This window comes from Pipra filicauda, unplaced genomic scaffold, assembly GCF_003945595.2.
Source record: "Pipra filicauda isolate LSUMZ 115617 unplaced genomic scaffold, ASM394559v2 scaffold430_size1018388_pilon, whole genome shotgun sequence".
In the NCBI taxonomy this organism is placed as follows: Eukaryota; Metazoa; Chordata; class Aves; order Passeriformes; family Pipridae; genus Pipra; species Pipra filicauda.
Window position 1 is genome coordinate 573,725 of NW_024104566.1, and position 23,797 is coordinate 597,521.

Consider the following 23,797-nt stretch of genomic DNA (forward strand, 5'->3'; position numbering starts at 1 on the left):
CCTAATAGGATGTTGCATCTAGATGCTGGATTTATTTCTGTGGGACTAGAAAAAAACATATCAGGGAAAAAGGAAAAAAAAAAAGAAATCCAAGGTTTTCTTCTATATAAAATGTTAATACCTAAATGTACATATAAAAATACACATTCCAGGTTTCTGCTTTGATCCTCTTCACAACTGCTAAGCTTCCTTTAAAATTAAGTCCAAAAAATCCTTTTACCCTGTACTTAAACTGGTCATGCTTTTTTTCAGTCAGAAAGCAAGGAGTAGAGTTTCTCTTAATATAATCCTAGCTTTTTTTTTTTTAATAGAAACCTTTTGCATATTACTGAAGGGTTTTGTATATTACATGAGAAGACATGTAATTAACATTCCTTTGAAAAAGACTTTAAAAATTAAGGAGGAGCAGAGAAAGAACAATACTTGATTATGAATTCAGTAATTAAACTTGTTTTAAATACACTCTAGGATACTTAAATTGAATGAGAGTCATCTGTCTATACCCATAAAGTTTTTACTCCAAGCTCCAATAAATGCAAACAATACATCTTCATGCTCTGCAGAATCCTACCTGTAGGTTATTACTGTGCAGACTTCAATTAAGACACAGTAACAGCTTTTACACTGAAAAAGTATGGTTTGCACCTCGAGAACTTAAAAAAAACAGTCTTCTGAGGATTGCCCAGGGACAGTGAATCAATTTTTTTATACTTTAAGGGCTGAAAATTTTGGGAGGACCTTTCAGCCAGAATTAGAGGACTTTTCTTTGGAAGGGTACAGGTCATCTCCCAAATAAAAATGCTTAGAAAATCCCTTCCTGCATTATCAAACGATATTCTCTAATTACGTTGCAATTATGCCCTTGCCCATACCGTTACAATAGAAGTAGTACAACAGCTGCACCTCTCATACACTGCAAAATAAGAAAATCCTGAAGAAAAAAGTGGTCATTCCTCAATGACCATTCCTCAATAATACAGTATACAATTTTAAAAAATTAAATAGATGTTCTTGTTGCACACAGATATTTTTATTTTAAAAACACAACCATTTATTTTTGCCCAGAATAGAAGACACAAATCTAAGAGGACATTCACACTGAAACCCTTCATTCATAATAACACAGGAAGCCATAGGAAGCGTAATTCATATTAACATAGGAAGGAACATTCCTTCCTCTTAGAAAGTGATATGCAGTACATGTGTGGAGAAAATAACTTTTAAAGCTATTTAAAACTGAAGTTTTAAATAGCTTTAATGTCAAAGATTATTGCATCCTCTATTTGGCCTTGTCTCACTTCTGTGTTCCTACTTCTTCACTCTCTTTTCTGCATTCCATCCTTACAGGTATTACTTTCCCAGCTCATCCACGTCTCCTGCTGTTGCCCCCAGCATGTACCTGCTCTCTGCCTTGATCCCTTCTCCACACTAATCTGACTATGTAGCCCAGCTGTCTTGCAGCATTCTTAATTACATACCTCTCCTATCCTATCAATTGCTGGCCTCTTCATTACCACTGCTGGGTTTGGTTACCAGGAATTGGATTTATTTCCACACCCTGCTTCCCTTCACTCCCCATCAACTTCTTGTCCAAATGAAGAGATTCACTAGACTCTCACACACAAGCTTTAGCAAATCTCCAGCTCTGCCACCTGGTATTTGCAACCAGAAAGAAGAAACATTAGCTGGAAGCTGAGAGTTCTTGCACTGTGTAGGTCTGCAACAGAAATGGACTTGACACAGATGGTTTTGTTTGATGGTTCCTAATGTCTCTTCCCACTAGAAGGAACAGAAAGCTAAGACATCCTAAAGCTGGCTCACAGCTGTATAAGTTTGCTACTTTGCAAACTTCAGAAGGAAGAGGGTGACCATGCAAAAAGCTATGTCAATCACTCGGACTATGCACAGCTTGCTTGTGTCAGGGTGCTTTCCTCTCCCTGGTGACTGTTTTAGCCAGAGAGTCTAAGATAGGAATGTGTCCCCTGACCACACTCCCTTCTCACCTGCAGAGAAAGAGCTTCCAAGTCAAGTTTGAAAAGTACTATAGAGCACGTAGAAAGTGTACAGGAACCCACTTCTTTGAAATTGCTGACATTTTGGAAGATGAAAGAAGCTTGAAATCTCCAGGGCTCCAGCCTTACAGGCACTAAAATAAAAAAATAACTCCCTTAAAAAGAAAATAAATAGGAGAAAAACTGCCTATATCTGTATTTAGTTCATATATTTAAATCTCTTGAGGAAAGAAATAGATTGAGAAAGAGACAGTGAAAAATAACAGACTGATTTTCTGATATAAGTTTTAATTCTTTTTTTTTTTTAAGGAGAAACAGATCTTAAAATGAAATAAGTATAATCTGCAAAAGCAATACCAATACAATTTATCCACCCAAAGGCAATAAGTTAGGAAAATACAGGCCTGAAATAGGCTGGACAAAATTTAATTTCTTTTCAGGACATGTTTCAACATGTTTATTATCAGCAGTAGGCATCCCGTTACTGTTTTTGCCACCAAGCAATAGCAGAAATGCATGTTGTTTGTTTGGTTGTTTGGTTGTTTTTAATTCTGTGCCTCACAACACAGAGTAACTTAATTCTGGAACTGCTATTGTAAGTCTCAGTAACATGCAACCATTTTAGACAAACTGGACACAGAGGGTAGCATTATCTCACGTGCTGATGTTTGCAGATTTTGGGCTGAATAATATCTATCACTAGCTTTGGTAATCACTTGAAATGAGAAGAGTAAGTCTGCAGTCATGTGGTAGATGGGCAAGTTAGGATGGCAAAGCTGCAGCCAAACACAGTAAGGTGAGGTGGGGCATGACCAGACCCAAGTTCTCTCTGCATTGTGCCCAGATCCATGGGAAGAGATTATGGATAAATTAGAGCAATTGCCAGGTTTCTCTGACTTGTGCTATGGGGTATCCATATGTATTTCAGGAGTATAAACCAGAAGGCAGTACTGAACGCTTTCAAATTATAACCACAGTCTAGTTTAGACACATATTACATTGCCTTCTGTCACATCTTTTGGCCTTGCTTTTGCCACTAGGAAAAAAAAAAAAAAGCTCTCAAAACCCTGTTTGTTTACTTAAATGTGAGAAGGAACTGGTATCCCCTTATATTTTTCATTTCTGAAGGTCTTAAGGGATGAGTGAGGACACACAGTAACTAAATAGCTTAACAGACTGTAAACAAGTAAAGCTTTGCCTCTTGCAAAACTATAGTCAGTGTGATTAATGTTTCAGGAATTATATTAAAGTGCAATAACTTTCCCTGTAGACTGGCAATACCCAGGAGAAAAGTGTCTCTGCCTTGAATGAGACCATGAAATTTGATTTGCGTATTCTAAAGAAAGAAATAGTAATCTCTTAATTTAGATAGATATCTTTATAAAAGCAGCATCTTCCTGTTTTGATCACAAATTAAACAATAGAAAGTAAATAAAGAAGTCAGGCTAAGTGAATGAGAGAATCTGCATGAAGCAGTCCTCCCTTATAATAAAAAATAATAAATTGACAGGCGTTACATCTGCTCAGCACTTTCCAGTATTGTGACTCAGAACTGCACTGTAAAAGCAATACAAACTGCTAACAGCTCCTTTCTTAAAGGGTTATTTGTACTAAAGAAAAATTGCCAACTGAATAGGGAAGAATTTAGGGCATCAGTTACTGCTGGGCAAAGATAACATCTCAGAAACTTCTGGGGTTGCCATTTGCCCTTACTCCTTGGTACTCTCTCACCATTCCAGCCAGTAATCAGGCACTTGATGACCGATCTTAATTTTTAGGGAACAGATCCTATCAGGTTATGACTAGTTAAAGAATACAGGAAAGTCTATAAAAATTAAGATCAAATGTAGTGTACACACATGCACAGATGTAATCAGCACTAAACCAGTGCTCCAGGCAGAGGTGCCCTTACCAGCTCTCCCCCTCGCCATTGGCTTGGTAAGGCTGGCTCTTCCCAAAGGCTGTCTTTCCCACTCTGTTCCCATGACAGCAAGCTCAAATTTCACCACAAGTTTAGCAACTCTTTTCTGCACCATAGTCACTGATTAATGCCCTGACCCTTGACTTGATAACCTCAGCAGCAGCAAAACAGAAGGCTCTGGGCTCACAGCCCCAAATTTTAAATTGGTTTAAGGACGGACCTTCCTGTGTGGCAACAGTGGGACTTGCAGGGATGTTTTGTGTGAATAAATAGAGGTCTTGTTTATCCCCCTTAGCCTTTTCTGAAGTTTAGTAGCAATAGAAAAGTGAATAGGTAACTGTTCCCTCACAACCCTAAATAATTCAAAGGATCACATTTTTTGCCTACCTGAATAATCCAGAGCAGCCCATGTAACAGTAAACAAGCTTTTAATCAATTCTAAAATCATAAGAATATAGAAGATAGATGACACTAAGATTTAATTTAGTTTCTGTTGGGTAGAATTTAATAGAGCCTAAATGCTTCTCTCTCAGAAAACTGAAATAGGAACCCAAGTTTTAAATAAACTTCTTCCAGGCACAGCTGCAGGGAGCAGTTCACGATCAAGCAGTCCTTGAAACTTCTGCTGCCATTTGCTGTTACAGCAAAGCACAAGTTTTAATTGCTGCAAGGAGCTTCAGCTATGCCTAGGAGTTTTGTTCTTCCTAGTGACCCCAACTGGAAAAACCCTGAAAAATACAGGTCATTGCACCACAGGAACTCAAATAATCCTTGTGCTTCCAGAGAGGTGAAGCCAAGCAACGCTGCAAAATGGAAGTCAAGTGTTCAGATGACACTTGGCAAGGAAGCAACTGGTGAAAGGTCCAGGCCATCCGGGCTCTCCTTCCAGCCCACAATTCACCTAGTGCACAATTCACCTAGACTCAGGCCAGCTGCTTCCAGTTCTGCCTCCCTCAGGCTCCCCATATGCAATGCTAAGAGGCTGGGAACTGCAGCCAGGACACCCCCTCACTGCCAGGCTTGGGCACAGCTGCACCATGGGGCCTCAAGGCACTGCTGAGGCACACGTGCACACACACAAATGTCAGTGACAGGTGTGCTGGGAGAGTTAACCCAGAGTTTCAGTGGCCTGTTTGAGGTACGAGGGAATAGTACTACATTTAAAAGCAATGCCAGTACCAAGCAATGAGAGAGGAAGAGTTTTATACTTTAAAATATTGATTTCCTAGTCTTTCGAAGGGCAGAGAGTAGCAAGTAGGACTGTAAGGTGGCACAGCCAGGTGGGAAGCACTGGGGCACGAGGCTCAGCAGGGAGGCTGAGCTCCCCAGGCAGGTGAGAGAGTCCAGTGGCCGCCTCGGGAGCCCCGTCAGAGGAGCAGTCAGAGGTCACAGCCCGAGCGCCGTCCTGGCAAGCAGCAGTGCCCTTCTCTGACTTGAAATGATGGCAAGGAGAGATGCTTGCTAGTATAAAAACAAGCCTGGAGAGCAGAAGCAAGCTCTTCCCCTCTACTGTGTAGGCTGCTCTGGAGTGTGCCAGCAGGCACTGCCACCGAGCATCTGGAAGAGCAGGCACAGGCAAGAGCACAAATATGCAGCCTTAAGGATATTCACCACTGACACAGGAACAACCGACTGTCTGTTTACATGCCAGTGACTGAGTCACAACAAGCTGGTGCTTGGTTTGGCAGGTTTCACAGTCGCTTGCTGCAGTGGTGTCCTTGGCAATGCATTAGCATTTTACAGGACTACTGACCTCCACTTGGAACACACCTTCATCCCTGTGTTCTGACCCAATTATTTTAAATCCTCAGTTATTTAAGGCATGAAAAAACCCAAGTGGAAGGGGAGTAGAGGGAAACAGTTGGTTGTTCTTATAGTCTTACAACTGTACCTCTAATTCCAATCACAAATTATTCTTTTATATGATTGTCAGGCAGAGAAACTACTGCCAGCACTTTATACCCTATATCTATTTAAATTAACAAGCAATCAGCACCCACAGCAATTAACATCCCATACACAGCATTGCAGTTGTGCGTTCTCTACTCATTCTTTTCTGCCATGGAAATCTTTATTGCCCAGGGCTTGTTTTGACACATTATCTTTTTTCTATTCAAGAATTCTATGTATTTTTCACTCAGATTTTTAGATTCAGTTAGTCACTATATCCTCTAGCTGTATGTAACATCAACATAAAATAACAAACAGAGCTCAACAATCAAAACTATTTTCTCTTAGTAGAAAAAGTCATACTACATGATTCCTCTAAGGAGATTAACAGAAAAAAATTGACTATCATTTATGCATTAATACAGAATGATAACTGGAAGTGGAATGAATCTATAGACCAAAAGAAATCTGAATTTGGCTATTCAGTCTGAATTTTGAACAGAACCATTTGCATATAATAATGTGAACCGAAACTACCTGATGTCAAAGGCACTATCAAAACCTAAACCAACATTCAGATACATTGCATCTGTAAAGCACCCATTTCCTCATGAATTCCCATTCCTTTAGGATTCACGTTCCTTCATACAACTCCTCTGCCTCCATACTTGTCACAAGCAAAGTGACATATATGATCACAGCAGGAGTGCTACCGAAGCATTGGTCCCCAGACCAAAGTATTAAGACCGTCCACAGAAAAACAACTGGATATTTGTTCTGTGCAAGCTGGGACCCATCTGACAGAAGTCATGTATGATGTCTTTCCCCACTGCTTTATTGACAGTAACTATTGACAGTAACTATTCCTTTAATGTTACAGCATAATATATAGTGTAGCATAAATACGGACATAGTAAAAAAATCATTTTTGAAATAATGACAAAGAATGCATTTCTATTTCTGACAACATACGAAATTAAATTATACAATTCCTGATGTTGTGCATTTTTGAGGTCATAGTCATATTTACGATATAGAATTAGGTCAAAAAAACATGAGCTAATAAAATATTCCCAAACCAAGCAGCCTCATGATAGGTTAATGAGGTTTTCACCAAACCTGAGCTAAGTGTCAGGAGATAAGGATGATTTTAGCATTTTAGGTGGTATTGTAGTTTGGAACAAAAGAGAGAACAGATGAGCTTTGTATTTGAATTTCCAGGGTTCATTCTAACCCCTATAAACTCAAAACAAAACTCCTTGGTGTGAACTGAAACAAGATATTTGAGTGAAAAAAACCGTCAGTGGAAACCACTGAGCCTGAGAATCAAAACCACTGTTTGGACCTGCTCTGCACAAATGCCTGGCAAGCCTGATGCAAATGCTATGTTTTCTTGCATATAATTCTAAGCCCAACTATTTTTTTCACTGAAACCAAGGGTTTGGGGGCCAGGGAAAGGAGAAATTAATTTGAAATGGCATCTCCTAATGAGCAAATAAAGATCAGGATCCCCAGCAAGAGCAGGGAAATTACCTCTGCATATTTGGTTTTCAAGAGATGAAGGAGAGAAAGAGAGAAATGGAACTGTGGCCACAGTGGGGAAACTTATGAGAAATGCAAGTTGTGTGATTCAGGCAGCTTCAGGGAGTGCTAAAAGATTTCAGAAGGTGAACAGATTCTTTTCTCATTAATGAAGGGGCCCTGACTCCAGATCCACTGAACTCACTCTGAGAGGAAGCCTATTCAGCTCCCTCCTTTGATTGAAAGCATGAGTCTGTTACTTACGAGCTCTTGGTAGCTCTCCTTTTAATAGGAAGTTGGGGGAAGGGGGAAGAAGATGGCTGGAGAAGGGGAAGGAAAAGATGGGTAGCAAAAAACGCTGGTAGCTGAACGTGGGACTTCCAGGGTTTTGCAGGACAGGCCTCTGGGGAAAGGTTAAAAGCTTACAAGGTGAGTGATGCCTTTCCTGGGCTGATTTTTCTTTCCTTATTGTTCACCAACATGTTAAGAAGAAAATTCCTCTGCATCTCCAATCCACCCTTAGCACCTTATTTTCTTGTGGTCTTGTCAAATTATTTATTCTGCTAGCATGGAAAAAAAAAAAAAAACCTGCTGATTTTCAATTATTTTTCTCTTTCTGGCGGATATCATCTGTATTTGAATAATGTTAAAAAATACTAAATAAACAAAATCCTGACCATCTTCACTGCTGCAACAGGGAACATGCAGCCTGCTGTTCTAAATTGTACACAGCCACCAGCTCTCGTCAGACTTTGTGTGGGCTTGAAATGTTCTTTTAGTCCTTTGCAGCTAAAAACTGAGCACAAATTATCACTAAAAGGGTATTAAGAATTATGCTGGGACATTTGCCATAGCTATACAGGAATGCTCCTCAAAGTGAGCAGAAATGTGAGCAGATTACTTAGCCAGCTTAGTTTTGAGGACTGTATTGACAGTTTGTGATAAAGGTTACTTTTTCATATGAGGAAAAAAAAAAAAAGAAAATTCTCTTGAAAGAAATCCCCACATATTGCAAATGCCCATGATAGGTCCTTGTGAGTAAAGGGAAACACAGCAAGAGTGTGACATGTACTTTAAAGAGACAGAATCTAAACTCCTGTTCAAATACTTTGAGCATAAGTGCCTTTAGTGAATTTTAAGATATTTAAGCATAAAAAAGCTTAAATAAAAAACAATGTGAAATATGATTTTAAGTATTATAGCAGTAGTGTGAATTGTAAAACATCAAATTTTAAAGACCTGATCGATGGTTTTAAAAGACAGAATATCATTAGCAGCTGAATCAGTATTTAAATCTTTCAAAGTCAACATAGTTACAGAAAATGCTTTAAACTCACTCACTTGTAGCCAAATGTGTTGAAACAAGAAGGCTTCAGCTTTGCAGTGTTTGGACTCATTCACAGCTGTAACTTCTGGGAATGGCTATTTTGTTCTTCAAAGGCAAGGTCCACATTATTTTATTCTACTGCATTCCAGAGCACTTCTCACACCAGAATTCACACACCCAACTGAGGGTACAATTTTTTTTCTATTTAAAAAAATCAGCCATGAATTTATATGGAAGCTCCCTGGTTAGCACACAACAGTAAACAATATCACAGAGAAATTAGAGCCATCACCTTAAAACTATACTCAGGAGCATTTGAGCATAATGGACTTATTAAATATCTTTCCTTTTTTACTACTTCAATGTTTCAAATATCAACTGCAAATGAGCTAATTTTGGTGAAAATATGAAACCAAAGTACTAAGAAAGGAACAAAGGAAGACACCTAATAACTTTATAAAAGCAAGTAGGTGACTTTCAAACTACTTGATTGGCCAACAGGCATGGTGTAAATCATCCTTTGGGAGGGAGAAATTTTTTATTTTTTTTTCTAATCAACATCTTCTGCTATTGATTAGTCAAGAATATGAAAAGAAAAATTGAAAGGTGCAGCAAAGAACTGTGATCTGCTTATAAAACAGGGAACTAGATTTTCAGTTATAGGTACAGATCTTGCTGTTGTCTGCAGATGCCTCAATCCAGCTCAAACTGTATTTTGCTAGTTTTTATCTGTTGCCAAGGAAGATATGTCAACCATTTCCAGTCTGTAATAACTTTGGTTATCTTCTAAACTGAGCAGAGATCTTAGTAAGAAACTGAAAGGGCAACTCCAAGATAAATCTAAGTACTACCTATGTGTATTGGCATGGGATGGAACTTCCATGCTGTAACACCTGGAGTGCTGTCCTCTTGATTCAGTGGAGCTCCTGCGTGTGTAGAATATGAATAATCACTTTTACAGAGATAGCATAAGCCAGACTTAAAAAAAAATTAGCAAAATCTTTAGGTTTTTGCTCTTGATGAGACAATTTTTATCCGCAATTAAAACACAGAATACTTGCAGAATCTGTCTTTGAATCAAATGTATCAATAAATGTAGAGGATGGAAAAATAAGGACAAGTAGTAATAATAGAAAGATGATTTTGCTCAGTAATGAAAACAGTGACTTGTTATGGTAGGAAAAAAAGCAACATGGCTTATTGCAAATGACACAGTAAAGCACTTCAGTGTTTAATATACCAATCCCTGAAAAACTCTTCATTTCATACACTGCAAATGTCTGTAAGCATATGCTAAGTGAGAGTGATCTCTTGCTTGCAGGGAGAAAAAGGCACTGTCACATTTGTGAGGTTGCATGAAGGTTTAAACAACTGTAGTTACTATAGGATATTTACAAAATTTCAAACAGGAATTAAAGCACTTGAGTATTTGAGCTTCAGAAACTCTCCTTCATTTGATGTGATCAGATTCAAAGCACCTGCAATGCAAAGCAGTCCAAGCAGCAATCTTTGGCCGAGATCTAAACCCAGTTCTCCTCAACCTCAAAGTCTTAGATACTCAGCCTTATTCCTGCAGAACCCATGTGTCTGACTGCATTCTCACTATCTTAGGAAACAGGTGTCATTTCAAGCCATAAACCTGCTGTGCATCAAAGGGTAATTCAGCACAGTAGGACCATGCACACTGCACCTCCCTCAAGGAGTACTCAATAAAATTACCCAGCAAAATCCACTACTGGAACAGCAAACATCTTCAGATTTTCATTTCCTTTCCTTTTCAGTTTCACCTGATTTTGAAGCGATTTTGGAGGAGGAAAGGATGAAACAGGTATAAGAAAAGCAAATAGATGGTACCTAGAACACCTGAAAGCGTTGACAGTTTCTTCAGGATGGTCTTGCGGCACCAAAGGGAGAGATTAAGAAACTCTGAAAAATCAACCTTTACTTGGGGCTTTATCTAAAACCCACTGAAATCAATTAGATGAGTTCTGTTGCCTCTAACAAGTTTTGTACTAACACTCAGATCTGCAGCACTGGACATGATAACCTATGGCCCCCCTTCTATAAGATCATGAATTTATTATCAATTACTTTTGAAAGAAGAAAGGGGAATGTCCCAATATCTCTAGGAAAACAATATTTCCTCATTCTTTAAAACATGCACATACACATACTACAAGAACAATGCTACCTTCTGACTTGATGCTCTTTGATGTGTGAACATACGACACAATTGGAGACCTTCCAATTATCTCCAGTTCAAAGTTAGGCCAAAATTAGAAGCAGTTATGAATAATGGATTAGGTTTTAGTAGAAACAGCAATGCTGAGCAGAATAAAGATGAAAGTTGAGCTTAGCTGCAAATACGTGAAATAGGTAAGGCACACTGCTTCCTCATTGGAACTGCACATCCTCAGAAGTTCAATTAACAAAACATTTGTCAAAACAGAGCTTCATGACAGATTGTAAATTGCTTTCAGATGCAATTCTGATGTTTTCAGGATAAAATTAGAAGCTAAGGTTTCTTGCAAAACTTCTTCTACTTCTTTAAGAGGGTTTTTTCAAGAAATAACCACATCAAAACTCTTGTAATTTACCATAGTAGCCTAGGAGTTGATACCCAGTCAAGAGATGCATCTTGGAAGGTTCATTAGCTAACACACAGGTCAGAACAGCAGCCCAGATCCTCAAAGGGGGCTTAAAAAGTCTATTTCCATTCATTTTGGAAAGCTTACCGATTTTCTGACAATCCAGCATTTTAATTAAGGAATAAAAAACTTCCAGGTAGTAATGCTTCTAAATGGATAAGCTATTCTTGCTTGGATGTATATGCTGTGTTCCAGAAAAAGATATGCAGTGGCCATTCCACCATTGCCTTATATTTCTGCAACTCTACTTTACTTTGCAGATTTTGCAGAGAAGATTGGTGCTCAGAAGGTGACCATAATAATGCAGATACATATGGCTACTTCCTTGGCTTTTGCACTCCTATCAGAGACCTGTTTCCCATTACCTCCTTTGTTACCTCCATAGTGCTGTGTGACTGAGCATGGTGAAGCAAACCCTGCTGGTCAGGCAGTGGCCACACTTGGGCTCAGTGCCCTGTTAGTGACAGCTTTGACCAGGGTAGCTGACAACAAGCCTGAGATGATTTTTCATGGTTTGTGCACAGGTTTCTGTATAGTTATTTACAGATGCCCTTGCTGAAATCCTGTGTTGCCTTCCTTCACCAACTACAGTTTGAGTTTGCTAGTATTTTCCAAACCATAAAAATGAAGCGATTACATAAAACAGTCTGATGTTCTCTAGATTTTTATAAGTGGTCGACAAGCTTTAGCGACAACAAAAAAAATTGTATCACTCAATAGAACTCACTGGGAACTGCAGAACAATAAAACACACGTTGCAACAAATTCGTAGAATTTCCATTACAAAAGTTATTGAAAGTACCAGTTAATAGGAATACTGTCTTATATATCATGCAATGCTAGGGCAATTTGAAACTCTCATTTACTTTAGAAAATAACTACCAATAAAAAGCATTAGCATATTCAATGCTTTTCATATTTTGCTCTAAAATTACAATTCCATTTCCCAGAACCAACTGTTCCAGTTGAACAGACCCTTTCAATAGACGTAGGTGTGAGAGGGGGTAGGTGTTTGACTTCGTATACCAAGGGCATACAGCAAGATTGTGCTCAACTTAGAACACAGGCACTTAAAATGCCAACACTTGAGTGCCTCTATAATCTCAAAGTATTTTTTATACCAATGAAACAGCAGATCCAAAAAGGAACATGGAAGTCGTAAAATGTGATTTTATCCCCTTTTTTGGACTGGTTTCGCACAAAGTAGAATATGAGAAGAAATTGCTCAGCCAGCTTACAAGAGTGATGTGATGCAGGCTGGTGGGTGATAATGGGAGAATTTTGCCTATAATGTTTTATATTATGCTCATAATTATTCTTAGAACAACATAAAAGGATGAAATATAGTATCTCCAGTGAGGTAGAAAATGGTTGTGATATGTAAGTCTAAAAAACATTTATGTTGAAAACGCCCAATAGAGCATTTTAAATATCACTAATTAAAATTAGGTAGGTTTCATTAATGAATTTGCAAAAATAGCTATTTAAGTAACTTAATGAATTTACAACACTTCATGTGAACCAAGCTGTACTTTTTACTTCAGTATTAGGTCTGAACTAACTCCCAGTGGGATGTCTTGTAAGTTTAGGATTTCTAGCTCATCTTTGCCATGCACATATTCTGTGGGAGCTGCTAATGAGAAAAGAGGAAATTATAAAATGCTCATAGGGAATTAGTCTCCTACACAAAAAAACCCCTGATTTTGGGTGAGCATTCCCACATTATCAATCAGTACTGTGACAATGTTAAGTCATTACTCTTAGGCAGCTACATTTGAAGGCACTTTGAATCTATTTTCCTGCATACAGATCTTAAAAAAATGTCAGAGTACTACTTGAACAAAACCCTCATACAATTAGAAAACTTAAGGGCATTATGAATAGACTGACCAGGAAATCTGCCATGACATGGAAAGCTTTTACTTTTAAACCATCAGCTCAAATTTCAGATAAACAGTAGGTAACTATCTGTTCAGGACATATAAAAACACCAGGGAGGGACAAGGGACAGAATGGCACAGAAATAAAATAAAGAAAAAATTGCTTTTACTCCTGCTATCCAAAATAATTTAAATATTTTGTTACATATTTTAATTATTATGCAACACTTGTGTGTGTATATATATCTAAACGAGCATGAACTTTACATTTTACAGTTTACATGTATAGTGCTGTCAATTTGTTTTGAAATTTTACAGCGCTAAAACTAAATAACAGAACTGACTATATTTTCCTGAACAAGTGGAGACCGCTCTTCTGAATACCACTTAATAATTTTTCATTACATTTACTGCAGCCATTTCTTATGCTATTCATTTCACAAACCCAGCATATACCTCTCTAGAGCTTCTCTCCTCAGATATATCTACAACCTGGATCCATGTCTATCCTGTCTAGCTTGGAGAAATATGGCAGTTAGGAAAGCAGAAAATACAGAGAAAATAACATCAACCACAAGAGCACTGTCTGATTTCTACAGAGATTACAGACTTATGAACTCTTGTTCAAAAAAATCTTTCACCAACATGACCATTGATTTTAGGGAGCTTTGGCACCCCTGCGCAAATGAAAATAAAAAATCAAAAACCAAACAAGCAACCAAAACCCGAAAAGAAACAACTCAAAACAACAAAATCCAAACACGGATAACCTTGAAAGAAGTCTCCAGACCTGAGCTATAACAGGCTCTGCCCATTGTATGCACAGCTTTTGCAGACTCAAGAACCTAGTCTGATGAGGAACACAAGTGAGCAACAGAAGGAACAAGCTTCCCCTGGGGAAACAGTATCAGCTTCAAGTTTCCCACGTGTTCATGCCTAGGGAATCCCCTTTGAAGCTGCTAGCCTACGTGACATCTGTTTAGTGCCACTGGAGCGAGGCAAACAGCAGCTGTAGGGTTGAAATCCAGACTTATGAAAACACACGTGGCACATATTCACTGTATTTATTTTATACTGTTTGATTCTTCCTCTGGTAAGAAGGGGGGGAAGGCTATAAATTGTAAAATTTATGCAAAATAATAAAACAACTTCCCTAAATGGTTTTTAATACTGGCGAAAGGAACTTCAAAAAGGCAGAGAAAAGGGTTGAAAATTCAATAATATCCTACTGACAAAACTATAAGTGCTCCTTCCCTCCACTCCCCCCCAAAAAAATAAAAATATCAACTAGAAATTACTTAAACTTGGTACCCTATGACATAGCTAGCTTTCAGATGAGTACCAGTCCTAAATGAGAAAGCCAAACAGGTTCAAGGGGTATATTGTTTTTTCATCAGCAGCTATTTGAATTGTGGCTTGATCAATACAGGCCACAGGGAAAATAAAAGCTCCAGAAAGACACTAAACCTTTTTCATTGTAGTGCTCTTAGATTTATGTCTTCATAAAGATACTGCCATAAAGAGTTGGGCCAAACTAGCTCAGTCTTGCTAATTCTGTGACTGATTTATGTCAAGATGCTTTAGCAAAACAGAAGACTAAGTAATCATTCAGTTAACATCACTAGCACACAGGAAGCTCAGTGAATTTTTTTATTTTTTACTTTCAACATTTATGCATCTGTAGCAGGGAGTTTGTTCACTTGCAGATTAGTCCTCAGCTTAACCCAGTGCAAATTTGACCACAAAGGGTCATACTATTTTAGTTTTTCACATTCAATAGTTTATGCCTGAATAATATAAGACTATGTCCTAGGATATACAACAAAGGATAAATATACATATATACATATGAGACAATAACCTATGTCCTGTAGTACTCAGAATCAATTCAATGCACAGTTGTTTATTCACAGTTTGTGTATGATAGTGCACGTTCTTCACAAGGAGCTCAAACTCTGCTGAAAGACTCTACAGCTGGTAGAAACATGCATATAGATGAGACTAAGTAGTCTTGGGAGCTTGCACATTTATTCACTAGCTCTTGTTATTCATGGAAGTGCTTTCATTAAAATTTAATTTTGAATACCTAATTTGGTGACAATTTCATGCTAAAATTCCACCATATTTAACTATTTTCTCAATAGTTCTCCATATTTTTTGCTCAAGATATTGTCAATACCTTGATTCTATTCTAAATAAAGCCATTTATTTAGAATTCAACCAACAGCTGTTAACTGCCTTGCAAAATGAGTAGACTTTAGACCACTCTAAAACTCCCTTAATAATTGCTGCTGAACTTCTTGGCAGTGTCAGCTAAAAGAATCCAAGCAACAGATGTTTACAGGAACTGAATTATTACCCAGGTAGTAACTCAAGTAAGACAGATACATCGCATGTTTAATAGAAATTTGTTTTTATACTAGTACAGCTGCAGGTGAGTTACTGCATATGAGCTCATCAGCCCAGCATTTCTCTCTAACAGCTGTAAAATAAAATTTGTAAAACCAAAGAAAATGAAAACTGGGGGGGGGGGGGGGAAATGGATCCCATCACTGACCTTAATGAATCTTCAGAAATACCTGTGGGAATGCTAACCATGTCACTGTCATAGTTTCTGCTAAAACAAACAGAAGGTTGACTAATCAAACTGGCAATTTTCATCTACTAATTGTGATGCCCTGAAGCTTATAACACTAAAAATAAACTTATTTTTTGTTGAGCTGGTTAAAAGAAATAGCAGCCCACGTGCATTCACAAAAATATCATATCAAGAAGATTGACATCAGCAGACATGCAGATTTTTCTTCCCCTGGGCACCAAATTGCTGACGTATGTACATGCTCCTTTCTTGGCATAATTGATTTTCACTTTCTCCTTGGTGGCACATTCTTGGAATTGCTGGTGTCACAGCAAGCGTGAATATGCAAGTAAAGGACACACTAGCTAGGATAAGTCCAGAACTCCCAAACTTGAACCCAATTTAAAATAGAATATCAGTTTCTTTTAAACATTTATCTTAAGAAAAAAAATATGAAATAAAAGTAATCAAAAATGTGCATATTACATTAACATACCTCTGCTATTCCATGTTATAGTCAGAATCAGAATGAATCACACACGTTACAACCAGCTTTTTTATGCTTTTTCTACCCTGTCTTGAAAAACAAGACATGAGAAACAGTGAGAAGGCTCCACCATCTCCTGAAAACATAAAAATTGTCAGTTATGTATCAGAAGTTGTAGCAGCTCCTTTAAGCAGACTGTGCCCAGCCAACATCTTTTTCCTTTAGTTCACCCTCTCCTGTGCAATTAAATGATCTGAGGTCCTCAGACCTCTGTAAGGGGTCCCATTACATCACTGATGCAAAGTAGAAGTATCACTCCATTTGATTTGCATTTTTTTAACCCAAGCTGATTCATCCACACCAATCAAGAATACAATTAAGACATTCATGATATATTACAGTGTTGTTTCCCAACTGAATGTACCTTAAATCTCAATCAGCAGGCAGGATAGTTCCCAAAAACTACAGATTTCTATGAGTGGAGTATCTATGAAAACCAGGAATCAAATAGGCTACTAGTGAAATTCTTCTGGCAGCTGTGAGAAAATAACCATTAAAATCTCAGTCACTAATTAACAGCCACACACCAGTATCATAGGCAACTCGTGTCAGATTATGTCAAATCTGTTATTTTGGCAGAAGTACAAAAAACTAGGGATTAGCACCATGTCCTCTCTAAATCCTGAGGAAGAGCTTTCCTTTCAATCCAAAGGGGAGCTACAGTACTGAGCATCAGTGAAAAACCTGTTTCACACTGCTCAGCAAAGAGTTATTCTCAGTGGTGTCACACAACTGACCTTATGCCAGCAAAAACATAGTCTACTCTACAGATACAGAACAGACTTTTCACAACTAATTTTCCCTTTCAGCTAGGACTAAAAACAGACATAGCAATGAACCACATCTTAAGTTGCTCCTATATTTTCAGCTTGGCTTGCTCTTAAAATTGCTGTATACTTAAGGGGTAGAGCTGGTCAAGACCTCTTCGGCAAAGCATTTTGAAAATGGAAAATGCCATTTTCAAACTACAACATCCACTGTCTCTGACAAAACTATTATGTGGAATGACTCATTGTGTTTCAGGACAGAAAGAGAGACAATGGCACAGTCAATAATAACCACAGACTGATGGCTGTATAGTATGTTCAACCTCTCACTTCAAGCCTCAAGCTTACAAAGCTTTGCTTAGTTCAGAACCACAATTTGCAACTCCTTTCTCCCACTCCCATCTGCTACCAAGTTATTAATGCCATCAAGTTATTCTGCAGCATGAATCTCTGAAATTTAGAAGTCTTCAAATTCATCTAAAAGTGGCTTGAGAACATTTTTCAAATCTTAAAATTTGAACGCATCAAGTAAATATTGAACATCTGTGCAGCCCTACAGATAAGACCAAAACCCAAATGTTCTCTGAAGACAGACATCTGAGGCTTTGGAGCTTTACCTGCATTCTACTCCTTAAATTATAAGTTCTTACAAATGGTCAGTACTACCATGTGTGCATGTAAAAGCCCCATCTAATGTCTCTGTTATTACTGCTTGTGAAGTTTAATGGCATTTCCTGGACAAATTCCTTATCTAAGGTCCAGATAAAATGGTCCAGTCTATAACCAAGGCCATAAATCAATAAAACCCAGCAGTACAATATGCACTTTTAATTCACCATTCTTTTTCATGTTCCAAATGACAATGTCAGGCTATATGCCTAAAGTCTTCCGAAAGGGCAAGAACCAGAATATACTACTGTAGCTATACCTGTAAAGGTGATGGGCAGACAACATGGTTTCTGGAACCGTACGGCTCTGTGGGTATAATGTACTGTTAGAAGAGAATATAACATGCCAACACAGTGACCTGGCCACTTTTGAGGCCCGTAGATCTCTGGGTAACAGTTCAGACTCAGTCTCAAAGCAAGAAACAAGGCTATGCACTAAACCCAGTAGTGGTTCAAAACCTAGGCCATGTACTATATTCGTACTACTGTGTATATAAAAGAGTGGGAATGGACAGATGAAGACTTGATCCCATTTGGTTATTTAATCAATGCTATGAAGAATGCTGTGCACGATTAGGTTAATTTTCCACACCAATCTCTCTGGTTTTGTCTCTCTTTGCTTCCTTCAGTGCAGATGCTGGGGCTTTAAAGCATGTTGACATACAGTGTTAAATGAAACCAAATGTTAATAATAAACAGACCTGAGTGAAAGGTGACCAGTGACTTGAGTAGCTTGACAATGAAAGCTCCAAGGACAGCATTTCTAGAAGAGCCCCTTTATACTTGAGCTTATAGACTCAGATCAGCATTAAGGACATTTGTAATGACTGATTTCTCATAAATACAATTAGATTTTATACACACAAGCACATTTGAGTAAGTTGTTTCCAAAATGCTGGGTTTTAAGATCAATGGAAAAAACTCAAGTTTCTTATTCCCTGACTCTCACATCTAACTCGATAATCGTCACTCTCAAATTGATTTCTCCTTCACTTTCATCTATTTTTCTTTTTTAATATTTCTTATTTTTACCAAGCTATTGGCCAGCAACTTTCCACTTAAGAGGAGACGTAACTGTACTAGGGAACTGTATTCAAACACAATAAAGCAAAAACTTAATGCCCAAATATAAAAACATACAAAGTAAGCGCAACAGCGTGAAAACATCCTTATCAGCATCTCACAGGTGAATACTGAAGGCACAGTGGGATTAAAAAATTTGTCAGCCAAGTCCATAGCACGGGCAGGAATAGAACCTAAACACTGCAAGCATCAATCCAGTTCATTAATCATAAAATAATAGAAGCTGTAATGGTGATGTTGGCCAGTATGAGAGAGGCTGAAGCAACCTTCAAGGTTGAGACAGTGACTGCTGCTGACTCACTCTGCAGCAAGATACTCCTCTGACCAACTGAACTGAACCACAGCAGTGTTGCCACAAAAGCAAGCTACAGAACAAGTACGTGCTGATTAAACCTGCTCTAGGGTCCACCCACCAGTAACATGAGGCAATGCCTGAGGAAAACATCTTCAAGATGCAAGCAATTCGCTGAGGAACAGAACTTACATAACTACAAAAACAATTAGACCTTAGAGAGTTTCTGTATCAACAGATTTCAACACTCAAAATATAGATAGCTAAAGGTCATTATCCACACTTTACAGAAAGAGAAATGAAATAAAATCATAACATGATTCATCTGTTACATGCTGTATGAGCAGAATTTAGGCCTGCAGCTCCTCTAATTTCTAAAAAACAAGCTTTCCAAGAAGACTGCACAGTATAGTGTACCCAAAACTAAGCACCTACCCCAGAGAAGGAACAAAAGACATTTCACTGAACTTCCATTCTAACACACACCCCCAACATTTGTATACACATACCTAGGTGTATATATAAACACAAAATATACAAGCCCCTTTATGTATGCATTCAAAGAAGTCTAAAAAGACTCTGCTGGACTACAGAATAGAAGAATGCAAACAAACACCAGAGTTTAGATACATGACTCAGGGAAGAGAGAGCATGCCTACCTAGCATAGTTTTCCTTCATTCTATTAGAATGTTTCTCAATTCCTACATTTCTTTCTTCCAATGACAGGACAGATCTAGTTTCTGATGTCAGAAAAACAACAAAAACCCAAACAAACAAAGAGATCAGGGATTGTTTTTACAACAGATTGAATCTGTGACTAGAACTCAATTAACGAGGTATGTTTTACTAAGATTAATGGACATATTCTTCTACAAGTCTCAGCAAATGTTTGAGTAAGGTGGGAAAACAGATTAGCACAGAAACAGAATGAGATCTGATACCTTTTTTTCATGCATACTTATTGGCAGGTTTGCTGCTGTTTTTCTTAATTGTAAATACTAGATGAGTTATTAAAAGATGTTCATAGCCTTCAGAAAGAAATATTCTCATGTTATACAGCGGCAGCCTACAAATTCCTACCTCCTGCTATCAATAACTTTTTACAAAGGACTTCAGGATATTTGAACAAGACTTAACAGAACTTGTCCCTCACCCTCCTCTGGCATTACACGTGGTAGTGCAGCAGGTCAGACCACTGGATTCAAAGCTTATGCCTTGGGAGCTTCCTTGGTGTCCAAGGCAGGCAGAGTGCTCTGACAAAAGCCTCAGCATAACCAGGGATCAGATCTGCTACAGCACCTGCACACTCTAAAGGTTGTGGAGTACATCCCAGAGGTGGGATTGAGATTAAGAGCAAAACAGACTTGACAGGGAGGGAAAAAATTGGCTTTTCAAGTTGTCATTTAAGAGAAAAACCTCATTTTAAATAACAAAAATAAACACTCCAAAAGATCTGTTAGGATTTGGAAACCAAGAAGGAATTTAGTAGGCAATCAGTAAAGATGATGAGTAGCTACATATCCATCTAAAATTATTGTGTGTTTAGAATGGATGACAGAGCATGTCCCCAAATAGTGAGCAAGAGTGAATCTATTCCTTACACTACCCAGTACATGTGTGTTCCCAAATTCCTTTGCCATGCCCACCTACCTAGACTGTCGTGCCTACTTCCAAAAAGGCTTTTCGCACATTAATCACCATGGAAACCAGAGAAGGCTTCTGCTACATATTCAAGCAGAGTAATCAAATAAATAACGTTAATAATAAAAATAAAATTAATGAATGCCTGGAGACAACTAAGCAAATAGTAAGCCACCCCAATTCAAGTGAAATGAGAAACAGATTGCAAAAGATTTATTTACGTGGGGGGAAGGCTGCTAAAATGGCAGCCCTCAGTTGCTCCTGGGCACAGGTGCGAGTTTGTGGGGCGGCTGGATGCGCCCACGGAGCGTTTCCACGGGAGATCAGATTATGGACACGCACCCCAGTGTGCGCGGGACACAACAGGCGCTGGTCCCGCGTCAGCCCCCCGGTTTAGGACCAGCCCAGAACCGTGAGGTGACTGGCTCAGGCAACTTGGAAAGAGAAACAAGTCTGGCATGAAGAAGAATACAAACAATTATTAGCGGGGAGGGCCGGGCGGCGGCAATCGCGGCGGTGCTGCTGCCACGCGTGCGGGGCGACCTCGGCCCTGCCGGGGCACGGGGAGCTGCGGGGCGGGCTCCTCCGCCGGCGGGGGGGGGGGGAGCGCTCGGAGACCCGCGCGGTGCTCGGTGCGCAAAGAAACGGGCGGTCGGGACGCTCGGGAATGTTTTTCTGGAGGGGAAAAAGCAAACAAACAAACAACAACCAACCAAACCCGGGGGGGAGGAAGGGATGGAAAAAAGCCGCCGAAACAAACACAGGGGCAGATGTTTAACAACCCCCGGAGCCCCCCCCCCCCCCCCGGCCCGGCCGCGTTTGAACGGGCCCCGCGCCCGCTCAGCCAACGGGGCGCGGCGGCGGCGCTGACGTCACGCGCGGCGGGAGCGGCGCGCGGCCCCGGCGGGCAGAGCTGTCAGAGCCGCGGGGCCGCCGGCCCTGCCCGCCCGGGTGTATGAGCGCGGCGCCCGGGAAGATGAGGGTAAGCGCGGCCGGGGCACCCCGTGCGGGCACCGCGGGGGGTGGGGGGGAGAGCCCCGGGGCGCTGCCGCAAGGGGCGAGGGGACGGGTGGGTTCTGCTCGGAGCTGCCCCCGCGGCGGAGCCAGAGCTCCGTCCCGCCGCCAGCGAGCGTCTCCCGGCTACCGGCGGCAGAGGTGCCCGGGCTCGGGGAAGGAAGGCTGTGACCGCCCCGGGGGGGGCGCAGCGGGCGGCAGGTGCTGCGGGGGCGCCGCCGCAGCGCTCCCGCCCGGGGAGCCGGGTCTGGCTGGGAGCGCGGGGAGCTCCCGGGAACGCGTGGGATGCTGCGCCCGGCCGCGCTCGCTGCCCTCCCGCCGACCGGCCCCTCGGCCGTTCCCGGGAGACCGAGGGTGGCACCGCAGGGCACCCGCCAGCCCCGCGGAGAGAGCCAGGGCTCGGCTTCCCCCGCTGCCATTCCGCCGGGATCGGCGCACGCTGCGCCCGACGAGGGTCTTTAAAAAGAAAACTGATGCAACAACGAGCGCCTTAAAGGAGATTAAAAGGGTTAGTGGCAAACCCGGGCTGCGTTTCCCGCTAAAGCGTCGTGTCGGTGGGTGCTCAGTTGGTTGTGAGCTTTCCTTAAAAACCCTGTGCCACTTCACGTTATGAGCCAGAAGTGCTCATCACAGCCAGACCATCCTGAGAAGCGCCTTTGGGCTGTACTGCTATGGACCTTAAAAGGGAATAAAGCAAATTACTAGCGAGTTACATAGCACAGATAGCAAAGCTGGCAGCTTCAGCATATGCTCTAGTGGTTCCTCAGATTGTTGTCTACTGCAGCGTTTAGGCCTAACAGATAAAAATCTGTGGAATACTGAGTAATCTTAATGCTTGTTTGTGGAGAACTGTGACTTTTCATTTCTTTTGATATTACATTAGATTCTGCATTTTATGTTTTATCTATGTCCTAAACTTCTGAAACTGAACTCCACTCCTCAGGTAGTCTATTACACAGCTGCTATATTTTAATTTACTGGGAATTACACTTGCCTTATATCTGTATCACATATGAACATGTAAAGTCATCTGGTAAAACCCACAAAACAGTTCTGCTTACCAGCTTGATATATAAGTGAATCTGTCACCTTGATGAACAAGTACTGTTAATATTGGTATTTTTTCCTTACAGCGCACCTAGCACTCATCTGAACTTAAGAACAGAAAAATGTTCTATATCCCAGCTGTAAACAGGAATGATTTGGAGAGTTTGAAGGGGAAAATGTGCCTTGTACATAAGTCTTCTCCTGAGCAATTTTTTAATGCAAGACAGGAGTGCGGTTAGAAACAGCTGTCAGTTTAAGGGTACTGGGAATGGCTTAATCCTTTTCATCTACATAAGTGCTTGTCAGAGTATGTCGATATCACGTTTGTTTCCTAGCTGGTGAGACAGCAGCTCAAGGGTTAACACTGCCTTTTCACTTGATCTTCTAAACAGTCTTAACTATTTCAGCAGCCAGGGGGAACTGTTTTGATGCTGAATAGATTTTCAACCTTTACATACAGTAACAGGATGTTTTGTTTAGCCTTCTGCATAGATTTAAGCTGTAGCCAGTTCAAAACAAATAAATAAAAAAACCCCTACAGTTTACTCAAAGATTGTGGTATAGTGATACAGTTTGTGGCCAAGGGGAGGGAGGTGGAAACCCCAAACCTTCGTGTGGTTTTTGTGTTGTGACATCAGGTTTGTTTCCTAAGCAAAAATCTCCAAAGAGACTGTTTAAAATTAGAGTTGTATATTACAGTTTATGTCACAGGATTCAGGTCCACCCGGTTCATGGTTTCATGTACATGTTAAAAAAAAAAAAAAAGAAGCCAATTTTGTTTGGGCAGGATGTGTGTCCCCCCCCCCCCCGTTTCCAGCGATATCTATGTACAGAAGATGCACTTGTGTTGAGACCTGGACTACATCTAGCTACAGAAGTGGTGAAGGATTTATCATCACAAGGGAAGTGTTTTGGCCAAAGATCTGACTTCAAAAAGAGTAAAAAGAGGAACATTAAGGC

The 23,797-nt window shown here is 40.1% G+C and overlaps 1 protein-coding gene across 3 annotated transcripts in view; it reads left to right on the forward strand.

Moving 5' to 3' along the window:
• RASGEF1A (RasGEF domain family member 1A) overlaps positions 1-23,797 on the forward strand; it is a 160,296-nt gene that overhangs the window by 111,896 nt on the left and 24,603 nt on the right. The window contains exon 1 of one of the 3 annotated variants that reach the window (XM_027720655.2): positions 21,660-21,758. The exons of the other annotated variants lie outside the window; for them this stretch is intronic. Within the exon in view, the coding sequence (XP_027576456.1) occupies positions 21,732-21,758 (27 nt within the window). The 5' untranslated portion in view covers positions 21,660-21,731. Of the gene's footprint in view, positions 1-21,659; positions 21,759-23,797 lie in introns of those variants that run through there. 3 annotated transcript variants of the gene reach the window in all.